At 49.0% G+C, this 27,918-nt stretch overlaps 1 protein-coding gene across 4 annotated transcripts in view; it reads right to left on the bottom strand.

Moving 5' to 3' along the window:
- The window catches only part of RASA1 (RAS p21 protein activator 1), a 1,760,251-nt gene that overhangs the window by 1,340,409 nt on the left and 391,924 nt on the right, over positions 1–27,918 (bottom strand). For all 4 annotated transcript variants that reach the window (XM_069627585.1, XM_069627584.1, XM_069627586.1 and 1 more), the window contains exon 8: positions 5,231–5,381. In XM_069627585.1, coding sequence (XP_069483686.1) covers positions 5,231–5,381 — 151 coding nt within the window. The remainder of the gene's footprint in view (positions 1–5,230; positions 5,382–27,918) is intronic.

Here is a 27,918-nt window from a genome sequence, read left to right as displayed (position 1 = left end):
CGAGAAAAGATAGCCAGGATCCAGCCGGAGGGATCCCCGACCCAACCCCTAGACCGCGACCGGGTGGCAACACTGGCGGACTATAGGCTCCAGCTTAAAAACCTCCTCCTACACAAAACGGAGAGGAATCTTCAAATGGTTAAGCAAAAATATTATGAGAAAGGGGACAAGGCGGACAGGATCCTAGCCTGGAAGTTAAGGGAGGTACAGAAAAGCAGGAGGGTAAAGGAAGTGAGGGACACCCGGGGACTCTTGGGACGTGACTCTCCCCACATAGGAGAGGCTTTCCGGCAATACTATAGAACCCTCTATTCATCCGAATACGAAGGGGACGACACCCAGATAGAAAACTTCCTTGACTCCATACGGATCCCGTCCCTCTCCGGGGAAATATCCGAGGGGTTGGAGGGCCCGATAACCGAGGATGAGGTGGACAAGGTGATTAGTGGGATGAAGGTGGGCACTACCCCGGGGGAGGACGGCTTTTCCGTCCTCTTCTACAAGAGATTTCGCTCCATTCTGGCCCCTTACCTTGCAAGGGTCTTCAATGCGGTGCTGGAGGGTGACATCCTCCCAGAATCTATGATGGGAGCTATTATAGCAGTCTTACCCAAAGAGGGAAGGGACCCAGCGGATTGCTCTTCCTATCGCCCCATATCACTATTAAACATTGACGTCAAGATCTTGGCCAAGGTGGTGGGGAGGAGAATGGAAGGTATCATGCCGAAACTAGTACACGGGGACCAGGTGGGCTTCATTAGAGGAAGGCAGGGGTCCGATAACATCCGCAAAACAATAGACCTCCTTCACTTCGCCCAATCATCGGACTTGGCCGCCTGCGTCCTTTCCCTGGACTCAGAGAAGGCCTTTGATAGGGTGGAGTGGCGCTACATGGAGCTCCTCCTCCGGAGGATGGGTTTTGGTACTCACATTATGCTTTGGATATCCGCCCTCTATCCGGCCCCAACGGCAAGGGTACAGGTGAATGGGACATTGTCTGAATCATTCCCCCTCTCCCGCGGGACAAGGCAGGGATGCCCACTCTCTCCCCTGATATACGTCCTTACGATGGAGGCCTTGGCAATAGCGGTCAGAGCCAGCCCAGATATTAGAGGTATCAAAAGGGGTGAGGTAGAATTTAAGCTCTCCCTATTTGCGGACGATGTCCTGGCCTACCTGGTGGACCCGGTTTCCTCATTCCCCCCCTTCCTGGCCCTGGTCTCTGCGTTTGGTCGCTTTTCAGGCTTAAAAATTAACACAGGGAAATCTGTCATGCTACCAATGAGGACAACAGACCCAGTGCTAGACCCCTTGGTTAGGTTTCACGGGATTAAGGTGGGTAAGGTTGCCATAAAATATCTGGGGGTACTTCTCACCAGGGATCTAGCGAATTTAGGAGCAGCTAATTACAACCCCATGATTGCGGTGATCACTTCAGATTTAAGGAGATGGGGGAAGATGATCCTCTCTTGGTACGGCCGAATGACCGCAATCAAAATGAACATACTCCCTCGGCTCCTGTACCTCTTCACTGCACTCCCGACTAGGGTCCCAGCACAGAGCTTCAGAGACTTGCAGAATGGGGTACGAGACTTTGTATGGCAAGGGAAAACCCCAAGAACCGGAAGGGCTACGCTGACCCTGCCAAGGGAGGAGGGGGGATTTGGGCTACCGGATTTCCACCTATACTTCTGCGTGTCCCAACTGCGCGTCCTCCTGGAACACATGAAGGAGGGGCTGGGAACGTACTGGTCCTACCTGGAAGACATGGACGCTCACCCCCTAAAGGTCAGGGACCTCCTATGGGCCCCACGCAAAACGATCCCGAAACACTTAAAATCACACCCGACCCTGGGAGTCCTCTGGGACATCTGGAAAGAGGGCCCCAACACCGCTCATCTTACCACATGGCCCTCTCCAATGTCCTCTCTATGGGGTCACCCTATCAACTTAGGAGGGCAGGGGTTCAGGAACTCTCAGACTTGGTCAGATAGGGGCCTGGAGTGGGCAGGGCAGATGTTCAGAGAAGGCGAATTTCTGCCTTATGAAGACTTGAAAGCTGCCCTCGGACAGGGATCACTCTCAATCTTCGAGTACCTCCGCCTGAAGGGCATCCTTTGCGCCAAAGCATGGGGCCCAAACTTGAGTAGGCAGTTGACCCCTTTTGAGAAGCTGCTAGACTCTGCGACGTCTAGGAAGGGGGCAGTGTCCAGTGTGTATAAACTACTGAATACCTACAACCTCAAAGGAAGAAGGGGCTTCCGCCGGTTCTGGGACGACCTGGCGGGCGAGGAGATCTCCGAGGACGCCTGGGCCAAAATATTCAAGATAGCATTCCATGGAAACCTATTCACCTCGGACATGGAGCATAACTTTAAGATAATACAGGGGTGGCACAGAGACCCGGTAAAACTGTCCAAAATGTTCTCCGGGGTGTCCCCGAGGTGTCCGAGAGGTTGCGGTCAGACAGGATCTAGAAGCCACATGTGGTGGCACTGCCCGAAAGTACAGTCCTACTGGGAGTCGGTGAGGGGTTGGATAAAGGAAGTAACGGAGGATAGTCTGCCGCTAAACCCTTTAACGATGTTGCTGGGCCTCCCCCCGGAGGACACAGAGCTCCACCGATACCCAAGGATGTGGGAAACCATGCTGAGAGCAGGCAGGGTAGCCCTGGCCCAAAAATGGAAGAGTCCCGAACCCCCATCCAAGGAGGACTGGCTGAAAAAAGTAAAAAACATGTTCTTGATGGACAAATTAACCGCCATGGTGAATAAGGATTCCAGCTCATTCCTTACAGACTGGTACGGGGTGCAGCAGTCCTGGGGATGGGATGTCCACTGAACTTAAGGGAAGGTGCTTCTCCAGAAAGGAACGGGTCTAGTCCAGCAAGACAGAAAAATACGGACTGGGTCCCCGCGTCCGGGGGTACGGAGGCGTTAAACCAACCAGAGAAGCGGTCACAATTCGCATCGACCTCGAGGCTCATGAGACGGAGCTACATAGGGAGTCTCCTAAAGACAAACAACCGGAATGGATACGGGGGGGAGGGGTTCGGGGGGGGCTACTAAGGGAGGGGGGGAGGGGTCATTTAGTTCTTTGTTGTTTGTTACATTAAAAATGCAAATAAAAACTAAAGTTTAAAAAAACAAATATTGAATGGCTTTCACACTCTCGGATGTTCAACTCTACCAAAACAGAGGTGCTCTTCTTCCCTAACAAAGATTCTAACTCAGCTCTTCCTCTGCCTATCCAGTTCCCAAAACAGAGGTGCTCTTCTTCCCTAACAAAGGTTCTCACTCAGCTCTTCCTCTGCCTATCCAGTTCCCACCCAACACTCTCCCTGACTGTTTGCTAGAAACCTCAGCGTCATCCAAGGCCCTTCTCACACCTTATCCAAGTTCATCTCCAAAACTGGAACAGCAGCTCACCTCAAACTCCTAAATATTAGAAATATACGGCACCTCCTTTCTTTTAACACAGCCAACCATCTCTTAAGCACTCGTCTTCTCTAAACTGGACTACTGTGCCAGCATCTTCTTTGGTCTCCCCAACTATGCTTTTTGTCCTCTCGACAAGATCGTTAACTTCGCCACTAGAATTCTTTGAACTCCCTCACTTCACACCTACTTCCTCTGACCCTCAGCAGACTGGATGGCTGATGATGCAAAAATGGGCTAGATTTACATTTCTTCTCCTGGTTCACAAATCTATCCATGTTAAGGCACCACTGTATGTATCCTCCTGAATGCAACTCTACAAGCATTCTAGTAATCCTTGTTCTGCCTCCTCGACTACCCCTGTGTGTCATGACCCTCTGTGCTTCCTCTCGCTTCCACCCTTTCCCTCTTCTTGCTCCACACTGAAATGGAATTTTCTTCCCCAGACATCCAAGAAAGAGTCCGCATAGATTTGTTCAAAACCAAACTAAAATTCTGCTTCCTCACCTCAGAGTTACCCTCTTAACCAACCTCAGCTACCTGCTAGCTAACATTTTACCCTCGCCTCCAACCTGCATATGACCCCCACTTCCTCCGCTTCCACTCTAGCACTTCACCCATCATGGTCACATCCCAAACACAGCTGGCCGTACAGCCTAACTGGACATAAAAATGTCCAATGTTGGTTGTCCATAATCTATGCATCTCAATTTATGGATGGTCCCCGGTGAATGTTCCATTTACTCCCGTCCACAACCTGGTCAGCATTGTAAGAAGCTCACTGCGTCCCATCAAATCTGATTTCTTATTTATTGTACATTCCTTTGTGATAAAAAGAGCATTGTTCCTCATGTATGTAAATACATTATATGGAAGAATATTGTAAGTTTCTATGCATTCTTTATGTTCTAGTAGTAGGACCCTTCCAGAAATCTTAGAAATGGCATAAAACAATTGGGAGTGCCCACAAAGCCATGTTTATATAATGAACAATAATGCTTTTTTGCCAACTGGGGAGCATACAGCCAGTAAGGCTGATGCTTAGTAAGATGTAACATATCCATCCATAACCTGGGGTTCTGAAGTAGTAATGAGTTGCACATTCATGGTCCAGGCACCCTAGAGGCGTTGCATTCCATAATGATCTATGAAAGCCCTACTGCATTCTTTTTTTATATTTCCATCAATCACTTCTCAGCGGCAAATCTAAGGTGTCAGAAGGCAGTGCACCTATTGTGGAGATGTGAGAGTCCCAATCACTTTTTGAGACGCCCTGCATTTTGTCTGATCCGATTCAAGCAACCTTTGGCAACCTTCCAAAATATCCTGGTTTGATGGGATTGGATTACGTCTACCAGTTCCTGCCATCTTTTGATCTCCAGGAGTTTGTGATTTTAGCCAGCTTCTATGCTACTTCACACCAAGCCTACCTCTTCCAGAGTCTTAACTCGGATGCTCATCCAAACCTACCAGAGAGATTTGGTTAAAGACTTTTGTATGAAACTGGCTGTATATAAAGTTTGACTTTAAAGAGTGGAATATGAAAAATCCTCTGAACCATCTATTATAACATTTTCTATGAAAACTGCCTTAGGTACTACCCTGTGATAGATGAATCACTAGATTTCTGCACTTGCTGAAAAATAATAAACACATCTTTCACATACAGAAACTTATGAGTTGATATTTGTTAATGTCCAGAGTTATATTGAAGGGCTGACTACTTTGTTTAGTCTAAATTCAGTCAAACATTGTAGCTGTAAGTGCAGAGTACAAATGTATTTATCAATTACCTTTTGTAGTATCTTCCTCCCATTATGAACTGATTAGTTGGTGTTGGACAAATTTTAAACCTCTGGATGTTGGAAGTGGTTCTGAAGTACAAAGAATAGTCGCCAGGAGTATTATCAGATGGCCTTACAAGGAAAGTGCCCGCCTGCCGACCTAAACAAACGGAAGCATTAGTCAAAACAAGTAGAGTGGCAAATATGCAAGACCACCTAAAGTCATTGTGGTTCAATTAGTGGGATAATCCTCAAAAAACTTAAATTAAGCATAATTTACTGGGGAAAATTACGTGAACCAAGTGATTTTGTTTTCCATTAAATCAACAGCAAATTTTCACATAACCTATAAATCAATTTAACAAAGAAGCCCATTGTGTAGAAATGCAAAATCCCATCTGTCTAAACCCATTTGCACCTTAGCTAAAGGCAACCAATAAAATTCAAAAGTCCCACAATACAGAAAAGCTGCAATGTTGGGATGCACTTACAGCGTCCCAGCCAGGCAAAAAGGTTCAGGCTGAGAAAAACCTATTGGTACGTGCCACAGTGTAAGCAGGTTGAGTTTTGCGCAGTAGAAGGTGCATATATCACTTTTAGTTCGTTTTGACATATAACATCATAGAGCAACACAAAATGAGCAACAAATAGATTAATGCTGCGGTTGCAGGGTTAGTAGGGCACTGTTATAGGCTCTGTGTTTAGAAGTAGGACATTAAGTCATGTTATTCAGTGAGGTCCAATGAGACAGCTGAAGTAGGAAGATGGAGTCAGAAAGGTACTGTGGCAAGAGCAAGGCCAGTTTATCCACACAACACAACTTAGTACACAATGAACAGAATAAAGGCCCTGTTAGGCAAGATTGTATGTAGTAACCATGTGGGAGACTACACCAGCCTTGTCCTCCTAGCAATAAGTAACCCAACCTTTGGTACAAGTCTGTAATATACAAGTTAGTAGAGTGACTGAGCAGCTAGGCTTATCTCAAGAGGGGTCAATGTGAGCTGTAGGGTTGTAACAGAGATTCCCAGTGACATGACACATACTCAAGGTTTCTTGATTAAATAATTATTAATTTAACAGGCAGTTGTAAATTAAGCCTTCTTTAGAAGGGAGCAATTGGCAACAATACAAATACCCTCCTTCAGTTGAATACAGTAAGTAGATACCCTTTTGGGATGGCACAGAGATATTCCTACAGCCTGAGGTGACTTCAATTGCTAGGACACTGTGGACAGATAATCAATTTTCACACTTAAATGGTAATACTGAAGTGGTGGCAAAAAGGAAAAGGTTAGGGAAGGAAACAACGGTTATCAAGTTAATCAAACAGGTAAATGCTTTTGAACCCCCCCAATGCAAAGTAAATTTACCGTTTCCCAGCTATACAAGTAAGGTATGAATGACTCTTTGGAGGGATAGTTAAACAAAAAGTCAGAGGATAAGAAGACTCATTAAGGGAGCCAGGACAGCCAATGTCACTTGAGCAAAGTCTGGGGGCGCTAGTCCTAGGGGAGAAGTCGTCAGTGTTAGGCAGAATTCTCAGAAATGTGCAAATTCCTTCCACCTTAGAGACCCCCTGGCAACTTTGCTCTTTTTTTATTTTTTATTATCTTTTTATTGTTTTTAAAGTACAACTTGAATCAACATCGAAAACACCCCTCCCTCACACCCTCTCCCCAACCCCCACGCCCTAGTTCCCTAAGACTCGAGATGACTTAACATTGCTACCAGTCTTATGCAATGATCACTGAGTTAAGCTTTCAAAACATATCAACGATACGAATGTTATGGGGGCACCATTGGAACCTTTAGTCACTCTGCAGGTATTAGAGAACCGGACCCCAGTCCGAATGAAAGTTCTCGGTGGCTCCCTGCAGTTTACATGTCATCCATTCAATAGTTATAAAGTGCCATACCTTTCTTAGCCATTGGAGTTGAGTCGGGGGCATCTGCTGCTTCCAGCCTTGGGCTATCACAGCCAGGCTGCCACGACCAGGACCATGATCACCTTCCGTTGGCGCTTTGTGTGTGTTTTTTGTGTGGTGTCCCATATACCAGCCAACCATAAACTGTCCCCAAGCTTGTCTGTCCCTTGAACCATTTTCCCCGCCTGTGCCTTGACCTTGTTCCAGAAGGAGGTGATATTAGGGCAGGTCTTCCAGATGTGTTTCCAGTCGCCTTCCTGACGGCATCCATGCCAGCATAAACCGTCCATACTAGGATACATGTCTTTCAGTCTCTTCAGCGTTAGATGCCATTGCAGCAGAACTTTTTGCCACATTTCCCTCAGGTGAATGGATCTTGTCAGAGTGGCGATGCTTCGCCAAGTCTCTTCCCAGTGGGAACGTGGAATTTCCATCCCAAACGTCCCTTCCCACCTCTTCATGTACAGCCAACGCACTTCTTCCCCTTGCGAGTTCAGATGTGCGTACAGATTGGATATCAACCCGCGCGTACCCGATCAGTTATCATGTAGGTCTCGAATTCCGTGAGGTCTCTCGTTCCCACCTCTACATTGGTCGGGGTGGACAGCCAGTGACTCAATTGAACATATCGGTATTTCTCTGACCTCGCCACTCCCAGTTCCTGAACACAGTCTTTGAACGACCTAAGTGACCAGCCTTTGTACATGTTGCCAATTCTAGTACAGACCACCTGTTTCCAGTACATGAAGGCCTTCGGGTCCATCCCTGGTGGAAAATCGGGGTTGTGGAAGAGCAGCGTAAATGGAGATGGGTGTGTCGTCAAGTTTCCCCTCTTTATTGCTGAATCCCATGCATTGAGAGGAGCATTCAATATCTCGCTTATTCGGGCGTTTGCGTGTCTGTACCTCTTGTGAGAACACAAGAGGTTTGAGAGCAGTCCCCCAGCCACGGCTGTGTCCTGCATTGCCCATTTGGTCTGTGGGAAGTCTGCCACCCACTCCTTGATGACTCGTAGCTGCGCCGCTTCATAGTACCTCTTAAAGTGTGGGAAAGCCAGGCCCCCTTCTTTAACTGCCGCTGTCAATGTGGTCATTGCCACCCTCGGTCTCCTGCGCTGCCACACATGCGGGTGCCATCTTGTTTAAAGAGCAAAAGAAAGACCTGGGTAGCCTAATTGGGAGGGCCTGGAAGTAATACAAGACTTTAGGGAGAATCAACATCTTAGCCGCTGAGATACGCCCCCACCACGAGGTGGATAGTGGCGTCCATCTCATCAGCAGTTTTTGGAGGTGGTTGAGCAAATCCGGATAATTTGCAGTGTACAGTCGACTCGTCTTGGGGGGAGTTTGACTGCGAGATAGGTTATCTTGTCTCGTGCCAGCTTGGCTCCCTGCTCCTGGGCCAGGCCTGAGATAGTCACGGGGTCGGCTGACAAGTTCAGTACCTCTGTTTTGTTTATTCTAAGGCCTGAGATGGCTCTGAATGCCTCCATCTCATTTATCAGTGTGGGGAGGGATCTGGCCGGGTCAGTCAAATCAAGCAACAAAACCACGGCATTCGCCGACGATATATGTTCCACCCCACCCATCTGCATCCACTTGATTAGGTGCTGTTGTCGTATCCCCGCGACGAGAGGTTCTAGAAACAAGGCGTCAAGAAGGGGGGAAAGCGGGCACCCCTGCTTTGTGCCTCTCGTCTGCGTGACAGTTTTGGACAGGAGGCAGTTGACAGCAATTCTTAAGGAGGGACTTTTATAGTTTGATTTTAACATCGCCATGTAGGAGTTTCTGAAGCCCATGTGTGCCATTGTACGAAAGAGCTGCGACCATTCGTCTCGGTAGAACGCTTTTTAAGTGTCTATGGGGACTAATATAGCCTCAATGTCCGTGTGTTCGGCCTTTTCTATTATGTGGCACACTCTCCTGGTGTTGTTCGCGGTTTGCCTTGTGGGGACGAAACCGGACTGGTCAGCATCCACCAGAGAGGACAAGTGCGCTGTTAATCTATTAGCTAAGATTTTAGTAAAAAAGCTTTGCATCCAGATTTCTTAGTGCAATCAGTCTATATGAATCTGGGAGGGTGGGATCTTTGTTCGGCTTCAGAAATAGCACTAGTTTTGCTCGTTCATTGACGCTGTGATATTACCCTGTGATTTGAAGGTGTTAAACAATATTGCGAGTCTGGGGGCCAGGATATGTCGATATCGCTTATAGAATGCATCAGTATACCCATCTGGGCCCAGTGCCTTGTTCTTGGGGAGTTGTTTGAAGGCCTGCAGGACTTCCTCCTGCGGGATGTCCAGGTCTAGTGCTTCCCGGGCTTCCTCGGACAGTTGTGGGAGGGGTACTTTCTGAAGGTATAGTTCTTGGTCCTCCTCTTTTGGAGTACTGGTGGTATACAGGTCCTGGTAAAAGGATCACAATATCCCACAGTTTTCCTAGCACCAGCGGGGTCCACCAGCACCAATATGGATCTCTCCCTGGTCATCTCCCAGAGCTGCTGCGCAAATAGAGCATCCGCCTTGTTGGCGAGAATATAGTATCTTTGCTTCGTTCTCATGAGCGCGTGGGCCACCTTCTGGGTGTGCAAGAGCTCCAACTGGCTCTGGGTGTGTTGCATGGCCCCCCCTTTTGGCCCTGCTGGGGTTAGCCGCTGTCTCCCTCTGCGCGTCCCGCAGTTGAGATTCTATGTCCCTCTCCCATTGCGCTAATTGTTTTTCTCTCTTAGATTTCATAGCTATTCATTTGCCCCGTAGAACTGCCTTGAAGGCGTCCCACACAGTGTCTTGCGGGGTCTCACCCGTGTCATTTTCGTTGAAGTACATGCCAATCTTCTCTTGAATTTCCTCTGCCAGCACAGGGACCTGCAGGAGCTCCGAGGGAAATCGCCAGGCCTACACTTCACCCCGCCTGGTTCTGAGTGCCAAGGACAAAGTTATTGGGGCATGATCGGAGAGGACAATGGGGCCGTTTCCACCTCTGATTGTACCTAAAAGGTCTGTGGAGACCCGTATATAGTCTATTCTCGATAGAGAGTTGTGGACATGGGAGTAGTGTGTAAAGCCCCGCCGGTCCCAGTGCTTTACTCGCCAGGCGTCGAATAGGGAGAGGGAGTCAAATGTTTTTTTTAGTGCCTCCGAGGGGGCCTTCGATCCTTCGCTGGTTCTTCCCGTCCTGTTCTGAGTGGGATTCCAAGCCTGGTTCAGGTCTCCTCCCAGTAGGATTTCTCCCGTCGCAAATTGATGAAGAGTTCCCAACATGTCCTTAAGGAACGCTTCTTGACCCACATTGGGAGCGTAGACCGACGCCAAGGTGATCCGCCTCCCCTCCACCGTAATGTTCAGGAAGACATACCTCCCTTCCTTGTCGGATCTGTGGTCATGGATCTGTGCTTTCAGGGTGTCCTTTATGGCCACCAGGACCCCTGCCCTCTTCCCCTCCGCATTTGACTGAAAGATATGTTTCTCCCCTTTTATCTTCAAACTGTTTTTTTCACATTTCTTTATATGCGTTTCCTGGTACAGTAAGAGGTTTGCTTTCTGCTTCCAGGCCTGTCTGTCCAGTTTGGCCCTTTTTATGGGTGTGTTCATGCCTCTTACATTCTGCTAGAGCACCGTCACCAGGATCCTATTTGTTGTGTTCGTTGAAAGAACGGTGGGTTGGTTCATTGTGGTCGCCCCTTTTTCCAGTTGCACTCTGTCCTGCCGAAAGGTCGTCTCTAACTTGGAAGCCCCCCACTTTTTTTGGCACAGATGTTGAGATGTGCTTGCGCATTCCAACACTTGTGTCAAAAAAGGTTACGAGAACATGGCTCCTTGTTTAAAAAGAAAAAGGCAGTTTTTGCGCTTTTTAAAAGCTGTTTACGCTGCATTTTGTGGGATTGCAAAATAACTAAGCTGGATACTCTGCCTAACTGAATACTTTGCTGCAAAAATGTCCAACATGAGACCTCTCCCGACTTTCCTGACACGCCCTCCTCCTACATTTTACAGTCTGCCTACTCGACCACCATCTTCTGCCTCCATCTTCCATTTTAGTCACACTAATACTGGCCTGTCCCAGCTCCACTGATGAAAGCTAACCTCCCCCAACAATACCCTTGAGGTCAGGGCCGGGTTGCTACGTGCCCTAGGACGGAGTGTCCAGAGCTCCCGGCTCGTATTTTGCCTCATAAACACATCGTGTGGAGACCTAAACCCCACTAGAAATTCCCTTGGATTCCTTCTGCACCCTCTCCTCGGCCTGATGCATCAACCGCCTTCCTCTTCTCCGATTAAGAGTTGCAGCAGCAATCTTAGTTTATTCTTGGTTCGAGGAGCACTTGGCGTGACCCCCCGGCCTACCTGGCCTTCCTTAGTCTTCCTTTCTTGTAGATCGTATCCCATCCTTCCTGCCGATTTGGCCTCTTGAACCTCTTCTGGGGTTTCGGGTGTGCACCATCTCCCCCACTCAGCAAACCCAATATCGTTTCTCCTCCACAGGAAGTGACCCTGCGTTGGACTCACTCCCATGTAAACAGGAGACTGAACAGGAAAGTCCATTTTATTTCACTTGGGCCGCTGTCAGGTGGCGGACCTCCGGGTCCATCAGCTCTTGATCAGGGTGGACTGGGCCAAGTCCTGATATAATTGCACTTCCTGGCCGTTCACTCTTATCAAGGGGCCTGTCTGGCCTTTTCTCAAGATCTGCTCTTTCTGGGCATATGATGTTATGGCCACCAGCACATCCCTGGGTCTCATCCCCGGTTCAGCCCCTCTTTTTGGGCCCGCTCTGTGGATACGGTGGATCCCGATCCCAATCCCAGGGTCCACTTCTTCGGCCAGGATCTCATGGTTTCCGGCAGGTTTTTGATTCTGACATTGGTTCTCCTTGATCTATTTTCGAGGTGCTCGCATTGCTGCTCTAAGTACATGATAGTCTGGGCTACCCCATCTAGTGTCTCTTCAGACTTTTGGGAATCTTGCTCCAATTGCTGGAGTTTTCTTTCCACTGTATCGGTTCTCTCCCCCAGTTTGATGACATCCTGCCTGATTTCCTGGATTGATTGCACCATCTTGCCCCGAAGAAGTTTAAATTGCTCTTGGACAGAAGCGAGTAATTGCGATTGAAGTTCTTTAAAGCATGTTTGCATGTCCTCTTTGTTCATTGTGCTTCCCTCCATCTTTCCTCGGGTTGAGATGGGGCCTAGCGGAGGGAAATCTTCCTGTGTTGGTGTGAGACTGTCTTGCGTCCCCCAAAGCTGCTTTAGATTCCTTCCCTGGCTTCTCAGTGGGGAGGACTGTGTGGAGGACCTGGTCAGTGTTTTGGACATTTATGCTCCTTGCTGGACCTGATGGTGCCGAGCCGAGGGGGTTTCTGTGGGTTTGGTCTAGGAGTCCAGAGGGTGTCCTTTATTGTGGATCGGGGGTAATTTCATAGCACTGCCTGCTCCCAGGGGAGATCTGTCCTCGACTGACAGTAGGTTATTCCTGCTGGGCCTTTTAGCTCAAGCTCTTTTGCCTGTTAGGGTGGCGAATTAAGGTAGTTGGTGGGGGAAGTCTCCGTATCTGTGACCACTGGAAATGGAGCTTTGGCTCCACGCTACTTGTGGGGGCCCCAGTGTGCAGGCACCAGACAGAATGTCTTTTCTTTTTTTATGGGCTTCCACCCTCCACTGTGGCCAGTTGCATGTATTTTCCCTCACCTTCTGCATGCAGAGGGGTGGCCTGGCTCTGGTCCGCTGGATGCTCCTAAGCGTATGAAGGCAGTCCCCCACTTGGTGGTGCGTCAGGTACCGGCGATCTTAACCACCTATAGCCACTGTTGTATATGGACTGCGGATCTTTACTGACCAGCACGTCGGGGGTGCCCTTACTCCAGTTTCTACACCTTTGTTGGTTGCAGGCTTGCCCGTATCGAGGGAGAACCACTCCCCGGGCTGATCTCTCTCCCCCAGGCCCCCGCTCAATCTCTACGATGTCTAGGGGTCTCTGGTCCCCGGCTAGGGCGCTCCTGTGCTGAGCGGCATTCTCTCGCTCCCCCCCCCCGGTGCGTCGCCGCCAGGGCTCCACGCCCCAGCGCCTCCCTGGTGTTGTGGATGCTCCTCAGGACCAGCGGCGACCCCAATCCGACTGCTGCCAGGCCGCGTGGGCGCTGCCGAGTGTACTGCCGCCCCGTGGGTCTCCGGCGGTGCCGAGGGAAGGAGTCTGCTAGGACTCGGCTCTGATCTCCGTCGGGGGGGCCCGCCTCTGTGCACACTGCACGATCGGCCTCTTCTCAGTGCGGGTGCCCTCTGTGCGGCAGGCCGCTGCTCATGCCGTCCCAAGGTGCGCTGGCTCCCGCCACTGCGGGGGTCCCCCCCAGTGGCCAGGGACACCAACATCGAGGAATGGGGGCCCGCTGACCCCTCGCTAGTTACTGCAGTGCTTGCTTGCTGCGGTCTCCACCTCGGGCAGGCTCTGCATGCTGCGCGGGCTCACTGGTCCACCGGTGCACCACCAATGGCCCCGGGTGCCGTGGGGCTTATATTGTCATTCTCCGGGGGGTAGGTCTGCTGTCATCCCGCTGACTTGTTTTCGTATGCGGGAACGCCCGATATGCTTTGTTAATGGGCTAGGTGTTGCGGCCCTGGAAGGAGAGACGGTCAGACGCGTCCTCCGTCAATGGCCGGTCATCTTGGAATCCTACAACTTTGCAGAGTTTTGAGGACTTTACTTTTTTTTTTTTTTTTTTTTAACATGGCGAGAGCGAGACCCTTTTTCCCCACTCATGTATTTTTTTTTTTAAATTTGTTTATTTATCAAATCGACACACAGGAGAGATTATACAAGGACATTACATATAGTATCTCAGGTTCTGTAACCCAGAGTCCCCGTCACCCACCCCATACGTTCCCCAGCAAGCATAGTTCTCGGCCTTAGTCAGACTGGCTCGGCGGCACTGGTGGGTCCTCTATAGCATGAAGGGCCCTTGCGATCAGGGGCGGTTTGTAGGTCAGGGCCGGGTAATTCCGGTCATAGTCTAGCACTGGTTCCCAGATATCCCGAAAACGATGAAGCAGTCCCGCCCTGGCTGCCGTGACTTTCTCAGCTATTAAAATATCCCAAAGTTTGACCCAGCAAAGGGCCATCAAGGGTCCGTCCGCGGACTTCCAGGTGCGGGCCACCGTGATCTTGGCCGCTAATAGGAACTGGGATATCAGGGTCGCTCTTCTCCCCGACCGCGGGTATGAGCCTGACAATGGAATCCCTAAAAGGACCTGTTCGGGCTTGAGCGGAATGATCGCCTGGGTGACGTCTTTAATGGTGGCTAGACAGAGACCAAAACTCCTGCACCCAGGGGCAGGTCCACCACATGTGGAAGTAGGATCCTGGGAGGCCGCAAAGTCGCCAACAGAGAGGGTTTAGTGCTAGTTGGAAGTGATGAAGGCGTAGAGGGGGGTAATACCAGCGCAGGAGTAGTTTATGGGCACACTCCCTGTTGGTTATACAGCAGGAAGACGTCCGCGTTCTTGTCCAAATGTCTACCCATGTATGGTCCTCAATGGCGTGTCCGAGGTCCGTTTCCCATTGGGACATGTAGGAAGGCCTGGACCAGAGGGGGTCCTCCTGTAGCAGCCTATACAGGGTCGATATTTTCCCCCCGGGTCGGTAGGTTGCTCACCGTCAGTTCCAGTGAGGTAAGGGGTCTTGTGGCCGACGCTCGGGTCTGTGGTTGAGAGCACCAGTGTATGAGCTGAGCATAGGAGTACCTATCCGTTTCCGCTAACTGAAAAGTCATCTTGCAGCGTTCAAAGGTTAGGGGGGAGTCCCCTTCAAAAAGTTATCCTAAGGTGGCGAGGCCCCTTGCGACCCAGTTTCTGAGGTTTTGGGGACGGGCCCCGGGGGAGGAAGCTGGGTTGAGGAAGATTGGGCAGAGGGCACTCAAGTCTCCTGGGACCCCCCGGTGTCTGCGAGCCCACTCCCAGGCCCTAATAGTTTGTTTTGTAGCTGTGAGAGTGCCCCGCCAGCTGCGGCGTAAAGCTGTGGGTAAGAACGTGAGGAAGCGAAGGGGAAGAGAGAGGCAGGATTGTTCGATCTCCACCCATTTCGGTCGACCCGTAGCAAGTCCCCATGCCTGGAGGTGGGCCAGCTGTGCCGCCATATGGTATTTGCGGAGGTCGGGGACCCCCAGGCCTCCCAATCTCGTGCTGGCCATCATTGTTTTCCGCGGGATGCGCGGTTTCTTCCCTTTCCAGATGAAGTCCACCATCTTCCTTTGGAGCCGCTGCAAGGGGGGGAAGCGGAATGGTGATCGGGAGGGCGGCACAGGCATAGAGGAAGCGTGGTAGTAAGTTCATTTTGCACGCCGTGATCCGGCCTAGGAGGGAGATCTCTTGGGGTTGCCAGCGGGTCAGATCCTTTTCTAGTTCCTCGAAGAGTGGCGGGAAGTCCACTCATGTATTTTAATGTGATGTTTGAACTCTTTATTTCTTTTGGTTATGGAGCCTGACAAACTTCATAGGCATCATCTTTTACATTGTGTCACACAGCACCTTCAGTGCAGTGGCACCAGGAAGTCTTTCAAATTTCCCAAAGGTTTAACACCTTCTCTGGGATAAACTACTGTTTCCTAGAACAGTAAAGTGAAATTGACTTTATTTACATTTGTAACCTTCTAGACCCAGCACACACCATCTTACAATAGGGTGCTGGGGGTTACTTAGTATCCCCTTTGTCTAGCTTCTCATGTAACATTTTTATGTTACCCTTTCCCCGATTAATGACTGGTGGCAGTGGTTTACTTTAAATTACTATGGTATGCATTTAGTGCGGGCTGCGTTCACAGCTGCAATAGAGCACCCAAGGGTGCCATTTTTGTCAAAATGGCCCTGGTCTTCCTTTTCACCATTTCTTTGTGTAAATGTCCTTCTTGATATTTACTCTGCGCGCCAAACTAGGTTTGGTCCCTTTGTTCACTTTGCCTTTGGCGGGATGCACAAGTCTAGCCCGTCTCTGGCTCCAGGGTGTCTGGCAGGAGGCAGGAAGTGAGGGAGGTGTCCGAAACTCCCTGTGCTTAGTCTCCTAGAAGAGCAAAATGCACTCTGTGGTGGTTGGCCGGCTGACTATCCGGCAAGGACAGCCACCCTGCTGGGTGACTGACAGCTAGGCTGGAATGAATGGGAGAAACCTGAATAAAAGGCAAAACTTTTGACTTGGAAGGCAGAGGCGACCACTGGACGAAGGAACCGAAGAAGAACTTGAAGAGGACACCTACTGCAAGTCCTGGACTGTTGGTCTGCCCTGTGAAGTCCTGCTGCTGTGCTCAAACTCCAAATTCGTATCGACAGAGAAGACCTTGCAAGGACGACTTCTCCCTTTGAGATGGTGGGACCAATCAACTCCAAAGTAAGCCACTTGGACATCTTCTCGGAGCTGGTTGAATTTCCACAGAGTTGCTGCTGGAAACCAAATAGCCAGGAAGAGGAACACCAGTTTGTGTGTGTTGCTTTTAAGTTGGCCAAGAGCTCCAGGAAGATCCTCCAGACTGCCAGGAAGCGGGACTGACCAAGCCTGAGCCCCCTCAACAGAGTGCAGGACCCCAGAATCAAGGAAAGTCCATCTCGACAGCCAGAAACCGCTGTGTTGCTATTTGCAGTAGTCGTGAGGAGCTCAAACACCGAAGTGCCACTTGTTTGAAGACTGCTGGTTGCGAGCAGTGACCGCCCTATTGCAGTGCAGGAGTCACCCAAAGTCCTCTCTCTTGTCCCCACGACTGAGGCCCAGGAACAACGAGATCTGCAGAGCTCCACCGAAACAGGAGTCATCTGCTGCACTTTTTCTTCAATCCAAAAGGTACTGTTAAGTCTGAGAGAACTTACCTCTTATTGTAGAGTTGCTTGCATCTTCTACTACTCACAAGCCTAAATACCTTGTGGCCCTTGATTCTTCTTTTCTTCAAAGACTTCTAAAACATTGTGCAAAGACTTTTTCTACTTACCTACCAGAACTGCTTCAGCTCATACACTTTTTCTCCATTGACTTTGGCTTAGCCTATTACACTGAAAGACTCTGCATAGGGAATCCAAAAGTATTTGCCTGCTTAAGAATATTTGTGATATTAAAAGAATAAAAAATACACATTTGCATATGGTACAAACCTCTAAGATAGTCTGACACTGAAGGGTCATCAATCCCTGCTCACCTGACCTATTGCCGCCAACACACTACAGTAGCAAATGTCCACTATGCTTCTGGTTCACAATGCCCCCAGAGGGACCAATATCATTGCTGCTATAGTTGGGGATTAAATGACCCTTACCAACCAGCTACAAAAAAGTAAAACAAAACAAAGACTACACCCCCAGCCTCTTCCCTGAAACCCTAACTGTCGTTTACTACCTCAATGTCAAAGAATGCTTCTCAATCAAGGACCTCATTCTATACTACTCGTACTGCCTGGGAGAGAATCATTAAGCACATTTGTCGTTGACATCCTTTTCAAACATCAAGTGTCTGCCAATTTTTCATCTAGTCACACCATTACAGGATAGCTCGGACACCTTCCGAAAAGACTTAATGGTAAGATCATATTTCAAAGCCAACTATGACAGCTTTTAAACTTAAATTTGGCTCCCAAAAAAAAAAAAAAAAAAAAAAAAAAAAAAGTCTCTTCCTATGGCCCTGCTGCCAAGCCACCATAAATACCTACTTAAATACCAATGTTGATTTCACAGTACTATTTCACACATCAAGAACAGTTAAAATATTTACATAAATTCAAATAGTCGCCACATTAAAGTAAACTGTACCATAGGGAGAGCAATTGCCCTTGCTAAACATCCTTCCACACAAACTAATTCATTATGTCAGACTGCTCCAAATAATCAAGAGTCAAAAGTTAGCTTGGTCACAAGCCCAAAATCAATCATCATTTATCTGGGGAATTTGCAACCACACAATCAGATTTATTTTTAATAGGCTTTGTGAGGTACCAGAAGTAAGGAGATGGACACAAAGTTAGTGGATTCACAAAAGCATTTATTTCAACAATAAAAGGGGTGGGAACACACCTCACTAGCCCCAACTCTAGGCAGGGTTTCCCTGCCTTCAATAAAATACTAAGGAGGTGGACCAGTCTGTCAGGATGTCCCAAAAATATATCCACTGGCCTGTTTGCAAACCTATTTGACCCTCAAACTTAAATGCCACAAACTTCTATAAGGGGCAAAATAATATGTACTTGGCGGTTTCCCTACAGTCCTTCTTCCCAGTTAATGCACCACCGTCTAGTTGGTACAGTGGTATCAGATTACCTTTTTTTAAGGAAGTTGTGAAACGGTAAAAATAAAGTGCCTTCTTTGTGATTAATGTTGACCTAAGCCTAGTGGTCTACGAGGAAAACCGCGTTGCAGTCTGATTTTGGATCAACTTCGCTGCCATTTTTAGGATTCATCCGCCATTTTGATTTGTATTTGTATGATTCTCTGTTCTAAAATGGTTGACTGTGTTTTCAACTTGCAACCAAGCTACTCGACCTTGGAGTCCTGTTAATGTTTAGGTTGTCCGAGAGCCGACTGTTTAGACTAGGCTAAGAGACCTTGAGCTCCATATGAACTGCCATCTGAGTATTGTCTGCGCACATAAGACTCATCCCTGTATAAATGTTGGAACAATGTAAAGTAAACCTCAAGCGTAGACACAGGCCGAACTGCATTGTGTCGGAATATAGACGAAGGTTTACCGCGGGATCCGGGAACATACACCACCATTATATCTTCATGGAAATGCAAATGTATGTAATCCTTTTGCAAATTATTGTATAAGCTGTATGTGAACTAGGCACGAACTCTAGACCACAAATTATTAATGTGAAGAGAGGCTGGACAATATTATTCGAAATTGTATAAAAGCACAAATGTTAAGATGTCCAGCACTCTCTCACCTCCCTTTGTCAGGCTGGTATACGTTGCGGCGTGTTGGGAGCTAGATAGCTATCTGTGTATCTTTGTAAACTGGGCAGAATAAAAGATCTGTGAATCTTTTTCAGTCCGAGATTGGTGTATTTCATTTGTGGTACTCAGCCCCGATATTTCTTTGCTCTTACAAAGTGACCTTCCTTAATTGGCATCAAATGAGGCCAACTCCATGCCAGTGGGAAAATCCTCCTCCCTGGACTTATTCCCAGGGATTAGAGGGAGTCTCCCTCCTCGTCGCGCCCTTCCTCCCACCTGGTTCTTTTCTCGCCCAGTGCATTCATTATCAGTGTCACACTTGGTCTTGTGCTCCTGCCAAGTATTTCTGTTCCTGATGCTGTGTCTAATGAAGCTACAGCCTTGGTATGTTTTCTTGTCAAGGTCTGTTTGCCTTTCACCCTGCCCAGAATATTGCGTTTACTTGTCTGCCACATAAGGGTCCAATGTACCCTCCAGGCGGATTTCAGCTTTACTCTCTTTCACCAATTTGCCGAAGTAAATTTGTTATTAAAAATATAACTTACAACTAAGAGAAATAGAATGTTTATCTGGTATATCTGTGTCCAGGTTAAACCTGTTTATCCATAGTTCCAGTTTTCTCTTTAGCCAGATTGGGTTTATTTTCCTGTCCTCTTGGCCATGGATTGTCCGCTACGATTTCATTTGCTAGTGCTAGAACGATCCCCTCTTCTCATCTCCCGGCAGTCCTTTGATTAATGCTCAAGCCTGCCCGCCGCAACCCCCCCGCTGCCCCCTGAGGATACTCCTTATCTGGTATACTGTCCCTATATAAACAGTGGTTTGCCAGACCAATGCTGGAGAACAACAGTTACAGTTAAGTAACTTGTTCCTTTTCCAGAATGGGGTCTGGCATGGATTTACATGCTCATGAATAAAGAATACATAGCAGTACATACATACACAACCATGGGAGGTGGCAAGGCTCAACAGAAGCAATCTGTTACCTCCTCACCAGGCTTACCTTTAAGTGAACAGGTTGTGCAGCACTGATAAGCAGACTCTAGACTCCTCCCTGCAATCCCTGTCGACACAGTAGAATTTTGTTAAGGTGTGTGTCGACCTGCACGTAGCAACCCTGAAAATGTCCAGCAGGGGCACACCAGACAGGAACGCTGTTGTAGGAGCGATCGCTCTGGTAGAATGGGCTCTCGGGCGGCCAGGCAACAGTCGGTTTGCCAACTGGTGACAGTGAGCGATACAGCTGAGAGCCACCTGGAAATGGAAGCCTTGGACAGGGCCTTCCCATGGTTCACAGGACCAAAGTTCAAAGAAAGTTTTCCCGGAAACTCTTTGTGAGGGCCACATAAAACTTCAGCGCTCTAGCCACATCCAGCAAGTGCAAAGTCCTTTCAGCCGGCCACGAAGGCATCGGACAAAACACAGGTAACACCAAGGGTTAGTTCAGGTGAAATTCCGAAGGAACCTTTGGCATGAGCGAGGGGTGCGTCCGCAGCACCACCCTAGTCTCGTGGAAAGTCAAGTAGGGCCGCTTGTAGGACAGGGAATGGATCTCACCCACTCGTCTTGCAGAGGTTATACCCACGAGGAACGCTGTCTTCCTTGACAGAAACTTGAGCGGAGCTGAATGCATTGGCTTGAATGGGGGCAGCACCACGTTGAGTTCCCACGCCGGGGCCACAGCCTTCACCGGGGGGGGGGGCCAGGGGCGGTGGGAGCGGGAGCGGAAAAGCCCCTTGAACTCTTTGAGTGAACGGTGCAACCACAGTGAAGACCGTCCCGGAGATCTGGTGTAGTGGGAGATAGCCGCCAGATGTACCTTGACAGAGGCGTGAGCCAGTCCCGATTTAGCCAATGACAGTAAATACGGAAGTACTTGAGAGGCCTTGACCCCGAGAGGGTTAATCTCCTGCGACCGACACCAAGTTGCAAAGCGCTTCCATTAGTGTCCGTAGCACTTCAACATAGACGACACCCTGGCCTTGGCAAGTACCTCCTTGCAGTCCGCCGGAAGATCATAGCCACTGAACTATAATGCTGCAGGAGCCAGGCCTTCAGGAAGAGACCCCCCGGGTTGTGGCGAAGAATTGCACCTCCTTCCCTGGCGAGAAGATCTGCGACCATTGGCAGCTTTAAAGGAGGGGACGCTGACATACCGAGAAGGTCCGGGTACGAGATCTGCCTCAACCATGCTGGTACAAGGATCATCCTGCACTGGTACCGTCTGAGTTGACTGATGACTCCAAGTAGCAGCAGCAATGGAGGGAACGCATACAGGCCTTCCCAAGGGAATGAGAATGCGTCCACCATACTCCCCGAATGCGGGAATCTGCAGGCGGATGGTCCTTGCCGTGTGGTCGACGGCAATGTCCTCCGACCTGGCCCGGATAAGCCAGTCGTCCAGGTAAGAGTACATGTGGATCCCTTGCAGTCTTAGAAGGGCCGCCACCGGTGCCAAGCACTTGAAGACTCTGGCCGCTAACTTCAGTCTGAAGTGAAAATCCTTGAACTGGTAATGTTTCCCTTGAACGACAAAGTGCAGAAACGTTCGGTGTCTTTTGTGTATGGGGACATGGAAATAAACGTCCTCTACATCCAAGGACGACAGAAAGTCCCCCTCCTCCAGCTAGCCGAGCACGTGCTGCAGTGTCACCATCCTGTACTTCTTGGACTTTGACGACTAACAAGTACATATAGGTCGAGAATGGGCCTCCAGCCCCCGGTCTTCTTTCTTATGAGAAAGTATCTCGAATAGACTCCGGAGTCGCTGTGGTACCAGCTCTATTGCCCCTTTTCGTAACATGGCCCGAACCTCCAGCAGCAGCTGAGGCATACGATTTTTCCTGCCAGTCCACCAGCGGTATTCTAGGACTTTCGTTGAAATTCCAAGGCGTGCCCGTCGGCGAGAGCGTACCACATCCATCGATCCGTGGAGATGGTCTCCCGCATGCTGATGAAGTTGGCCAGCAGGCCTCCCGCCGGGGTGCATGGGTCGGGGCCCGACATCCTGGCCAGTGCAATCTTGCTTGAGGTCGGAACACCTTGGGGCCCTTGGCAATGACGGCGGCCACCTCCGAAGACCTTCAAGCGACTCCTGTTGGCTTCCTGGGTTGAAGATCAGGAGGGTTGCCGGTAAGAGGATGAACCCCCGATGAAACCCTTTTAAGATTGCTGGACGTCCCTCTTGAGGAACGAAAGGACGGCCGGTGTTGCTGCAGGGTACCCAACGCACAGGCCATCTTTTGGTCTGGATGGCCTGGAGGGATTCATCAACGGCCTTCCCGAACAGGTTATCTCTGTCGAACGGTATGTCGAGGACCCTTGTCTGGACTTCTTGTCTTAAGTTGGTGGCTTTGAGCCAGCCACAACAGCGAAGGCAAACCCTGTTTCCCCATCTGGTGGAAACCAGTGTCCACAATGTCCAGTTCCACCGTGATGGCATGGTCCGACGGCACCTCGCCTTCCTGGAGGATCTTCAAAGCCTGGACCCACTTGTCATTGGGAAGGAAATCCATGAACGGAGCCATCTTGTAACAGTTTCCGGTCGTACCTGGCCACCATTGCCAAGGCGCTGGCCGCTTTCACCGTCATCGCCACAGAGTAGATGACCTTAGCCTATGGAATCCAGCTTCATCCCCTCGCTGTCTGGGGGTACAGACGAAGACGTCGAACTTGACGACTAATTCCTGGCAGGCGCCGAGACCACCGAGTCCAGCAACGTTTGAGACCAGAGGCCACAAGCCGGTCTGGTAACGACAGGATAGTCTTCCTCTTCGCTTTCCGGCGTTGGTACAGGAAGCCCTTCTCCTCTGGGGTGAGCTGAAAAAGCTGACGCCCGGGTAATCATGGAATCGTCCGGTGGAGAGGCTCTCGGCGCCGGCAAAGCAGGGTCTCCAAGCCCTGCATTATCGTCTGTATGCCTCAGCGCCGTGTCCGTCCCCGCCAGGAGTAGGGCAGCGACGGTTGGAGTGGAGGCGTAGGGTGTCTCCTCTTCCTCACTGGTGGCTGCTCCAGTGTCAACTGGATCACCAGTGGTGCTGCTGGAACTGGTGGAGCAGTCTGCAATCTCCTCTGACACCAGCGTGTGGAGTGTCGAGAGGATATCCTGCAACAAAATCCCTAGGGGGCACCTGGGGATCAGGGTCACTGGACTCAGTGCCCAGGTTGTCATCCCCATAGACCGTATCGATGTTGTCACCGCCTCCAGCAGGCATCTCTTCGACATTTCCATCATCGTCGTCACCACCGTGGATGGTGTGGACATAAAGAATCTCATCCTCCTCGGATGAAATGTCCGTGCCCTGCAGTTCCTCACCCCCCCACTGCCTTTTTTTCGGGTCCTGAAGGGTCGGTCTCGGGCATCCTCTTCTCCTGTGTCTTTTCTATCGGCTTGAACAAAGAATCTCTCTTTGCAAGAAGAGACACGCTGCCGGGGCAGCCTCGTCGGGGTCTGCCCAGTTTGTCTTCGAAAGGGAGGCCACCACCAACTCGATTGAGGTGGAGGATTTGGCCTGGCTCACCTGGGCCTTCACAGGCAGGTCGGCCATCTTGACCTTCTCCTTCACGGGCAGCACGGACCCCTCGTCCTGCTTGGCCTTCTCCTTCACAGGCAGCTCAGACACCTTAACCCGTTTGGCCTCATCTGGTTATCCACGCATCTTCCCGGGGGTAGCTGACTTCCTCTCGGATGAAAAGCTAGAGCGGTGGCTGGAGATCGAGGCCGATGGAGACGACTAATGCGCCCTGACCGTCGCGGGACCCGCTGGAGCAGCGACCCCGATGGAAGCGGACTTGCACTGCTTGGCCTTGTGTTGGGCCCCCATGGATGGAGTGCCCTCAAAGGACTTAGAAGCCTGCTCAGGTTGACTGGATCTGGAAGAGGCATGCCCCTGAGAATCACCTGGGGTGGAGGTCTTGGTCTGAAGCCATGCTGCCAAACGGGCGTGTCACTCCTTCATTGTGCACTTGGTGAAACCACGACAGATCTCAAAATCTTCTTTATGCGCCGGATGTAGACAATACAGGCACTGGGAATGCTCGTCATCCGAATAAACATTCTGCAAACCGCAGCTGGTGCACAGCTTGAAGAGGGAAGCTCCGTCCTTCTCCGACATGATCCGGTACGGTGTAGGCCTGAAGACTTCTGGAAGCTTCTAAGAAGAACACTATGCGATTTCTGCCCTTGAGGTGCGATGAAAGATGCCGAAAAACGGGTCGCTGTTAATTGGAAGGATGAATGATGGAGCACACAGGCTCGACTGACAGAAAAATAGAACTGTCTATCACAAAAAATGAAAAATGCAGAAAAGCTCAAAGAGCAAAATGCAAGGATTCCCAACACTTGAACGTGGGATGAAAATGTGGAGATGGCTGTTAGAGGAGGGGCTTAGTTAGAGGGCAGTCATTGGCTGGGGGCAGTATGACCCAGAGCTCAGTGATTGGTTTATAGGAGAAAGACAGTTTAGAAACAAACTTTTCTTTTACCAAGGCTTCTCAGCCTGACAGGGAATATTCATGAGCATGTGACGTGAATCCATGCCAGACCCCATGCTGGAGAAAAATGTTCATCACTGCACTGCTGCTATGGGACTCCATTTGGCCACTGTTTCAACTGTGGTACATTGCATCAGATCCTTTGTAGGAGTGCAATTAGACTATTGTAGTGTGCGTCTAACCTTATACTGAACGTTGGTGGGCCTTTAGGGCATGATTTAGAAGAGTTTACCCTTTCTCTCCCATTAGACATGGTTTTCATGTGTAAAAAGTGATTGTATAATGCCCCAGACGTTCAAGGAATTACTGCAAATATGCATCTGCTGGCATTTGTTGGTTGGGATAAAAACTGGAAATACATTTGACTTTTGTCTAGGTTTCAATTTTGTCTCTCAACCCCTTAGCCGTATATGTAGTGCGATTACCAACAGGTATGGGTCATAAACGTAGGTTACAAGTCGGAAGGAACGGTCTATACCCTTTACTAGTTTTATACATATACTGAGTTTTACTACGTGTCGTCTAATCCAATATGCATGTTTGAATTACTGGCTGCTGTATTTCACACAGAAAAATGTGGGACCTCAAGTACTTGAAGATGCTCTACCTATAAAACGGAGGTCTGAACATAAATGTACGTTTTATGACACTATGGCCAACTTTGAGCCCATGACTAGCAAGTCAATTCCATCAACAAAGCCTGAAGAAAAACCTTCAGTGCCATCTCCCACCAACCACTGTTGGACACCACTGTTCAAGACTAACGGATTAGAACACAGGACCTAGACAATGGAAACCTTGGGTGACTCGTCCGGCACAGTACCCACCAATTTAAAACAATCCTGGGTACTACCTTTGCTCAAAAAGCAAACATTAGACCCCCTTATACCCACTAACTACCGCCCCATTACAACAGTCCCCTTCCTGCTCAAAATTCTGGATAAGATCGCCTACAATCAAATCCAAAGTTTCCTGGAACAACACAAACTCTTAGGAGAGCGCCAATCAGGATTCCGCCCACAACATGGTACTGAGACTGCCCTTATCGACCTAAAGGCACAAATAGATGAAATAAGAGACAAAGGCAAAATGGCTCTCCTCTTGCTGCTGGACCTCTCGGCGGCATTCGACCTTGTAGACCATGGGGTACTTTGCAGCCATTTAGACTCAGCCGCACATTTCTCCAAGGAGGCCATATCTTGGATTGAATCCTTCCTTAGTGACAGGACCATGAGGGTGTTCTCCCCTTCAGCAGCGGCGGACCCAATCCCCATCCGATGTGGAGTCCCTCAGGGCTCATGCGTCTCCCCGACTCTCTACAACATATTCACTAAGCCCCTTTTTGATGATCTGGACCATCTTGGTATCACCTACACCAACTATGCAGATGATACCCAGATTCTCCTCCCACTTTCCGGGGACTACAACAAGGATTTGGCCTTGGTGAATAGGGTGTACATCATCGTCCAGGCATGGATGGCAACCCACGGACTATGCCTGAACGATGACAAAACAGAGTTGCTCATCCTAGGGACACATTCTAATATGAAGAAACTCAGTCAGGACTATACTTCATTTGAAATTGACGGGAACATTATCAAGGTTTCCAAAGATGTGAAGACACTTGGCTTCTATCTGGATGCCACCCTCTCTTTTGACAAGCAGGTGAAGTCATTGGCATCTGCCACCGCCCACACATGCAAGCTCATTAGAGCAGGCAAGCATTTTCTCTCCGATAACAACTGCCTTATCTTAGCGAGAGCATTAATCCTTTCGAGGCTTGAATATTGTAATGCCCTCTACATCGGAGCAAACAAATCCATCACCCACCGACTCCAAATTCTTCAAAACAATGCCCTACGAGCTGCCCTTGGTGCCCCCCAAAAGATCACATATCTCAAACATCAGGCGCCAAAACAATTGGTTGTCCTCCCAAAACAAAATCCACCTTAAAGTAGCATCCCTGGTTCATAAAGCCCTGAACAATGCAGCACCAAGCTATCTCTGCAATAAACTCACTAAAAGAAATAATTTACGCCCTGCCAGAACTGCTAATGCCAACAGCCTCAACATTCCCAGATTCAGGTTAGCTAAGGCGGGGGGCAGTAGCTTCTCGGTGCAAGCAGCTCAATTATGGAACTCATTGCCTAATCCTCTACGCGAGGCACAGCCCTTCCCTAAATTCAGAATTAACTACATCAATCTGCTAAGGACTACCAATGAATAGCCTATCGGCGCCCACTTATCCCCCACCCCACCCTAGAATATACACTTCATTATGATCCTATGGTCCCACTCACTTTGCCCACCTGACCATTGAGCTTTCGCCCATACAGTACCTGTACATAGACTGTCTTGATCATATTTTGTATTTATTCTGCATGTAAATCGCAACTGCTGCCTTCCTGTGATATTTTGCAGTCTATATTTTGTATTTTGTATTTGTACAGTGTATATATCCCATGACCCCACCCTGCAACTTAAGCTTCGCATTTTCTGTACTGCTGCGCCCGGATACCTGCGGGTCTGGTGCGCATTATAAGTGAATAAAACAAACAAACAAACAAACTAAGCTTAAATTGTTTGCAACCATTATCTAGCAAGAGGCACACAGAGATATCCGATATTTCACCATTCACAAATGGGTAGCCATTAAGAAACTTTGGACATTCCAGGGTACAGTTGGAGACTGCACACTTAAGACCATATTTTATAGTGTCACATGGTGAACAAGCCAGTAAACCTTGGCAGCCATATTTCAATCACTACATGGTCTTGACAGCTCAGAGGCTGAAAAACACACTTTTAGACTGAGGGAAAAAACATACCCTGCTTTCAGATTTATGTTAAATCTTTCACTTCACTAGGTTTCTAAATGAACATGTCATTTTAGGAAGTTACTGGAGCCCAAATTAGCGCTGCTTCTGCCTAACTGAAATATTCAATTCAGTTGTATGTGAATACATTTTTTGCAACCAGCCGCTAGAATGTGGACAGTTTTCAGTGAAAACCCAGGGGCTCTGTGACTGCTGCTTTAGTTTGGTCCTTTGGATGCGGTATCCATTCAAGACCTGCATTCCATGCATACTTAACATTTTTAGTTTAAAATCTGTTGGTTGAAGGTTATTTTCCTTTATTGGCTTTGAGAATTGTGTGTCTTTTCCAATAATTTCCCTCTGCACCATCTGATGAAGAGGTCTATGGGACTTCGAAAGCTAAATCCATTGCTCCAGCTCTGCATAATATTTCTAGCTAGTTTAATAAAGATCACCAACTATCCACCAACTTTCTCACTTCTTGTAGAGGAGTCTGGCTGTTCTACCATAACTATCAATAAAACAGTTTGGTCTAACTTTTAGCAAGAAC

Source organism: Ambystoma mexicanum, chromosome 6p, assembly GCF_040938575.1.
Source record: "Ambystoma mexicanum isolate Mex_15411 chromosome 6p, UKY_AmexF1_1, whole genome shotgun sequence".
Lineage (NCBI taxonomy): Eukaryota > Metazoa > Chordata > Amphibia > Caudata > Ambystomatidae > Ambystoma > Ambystoma mexicanum.
Note: the sequence above shows the minus strand (reverse complement) of the source record. Positions and strands in the feature narration are given on the sequence as shown.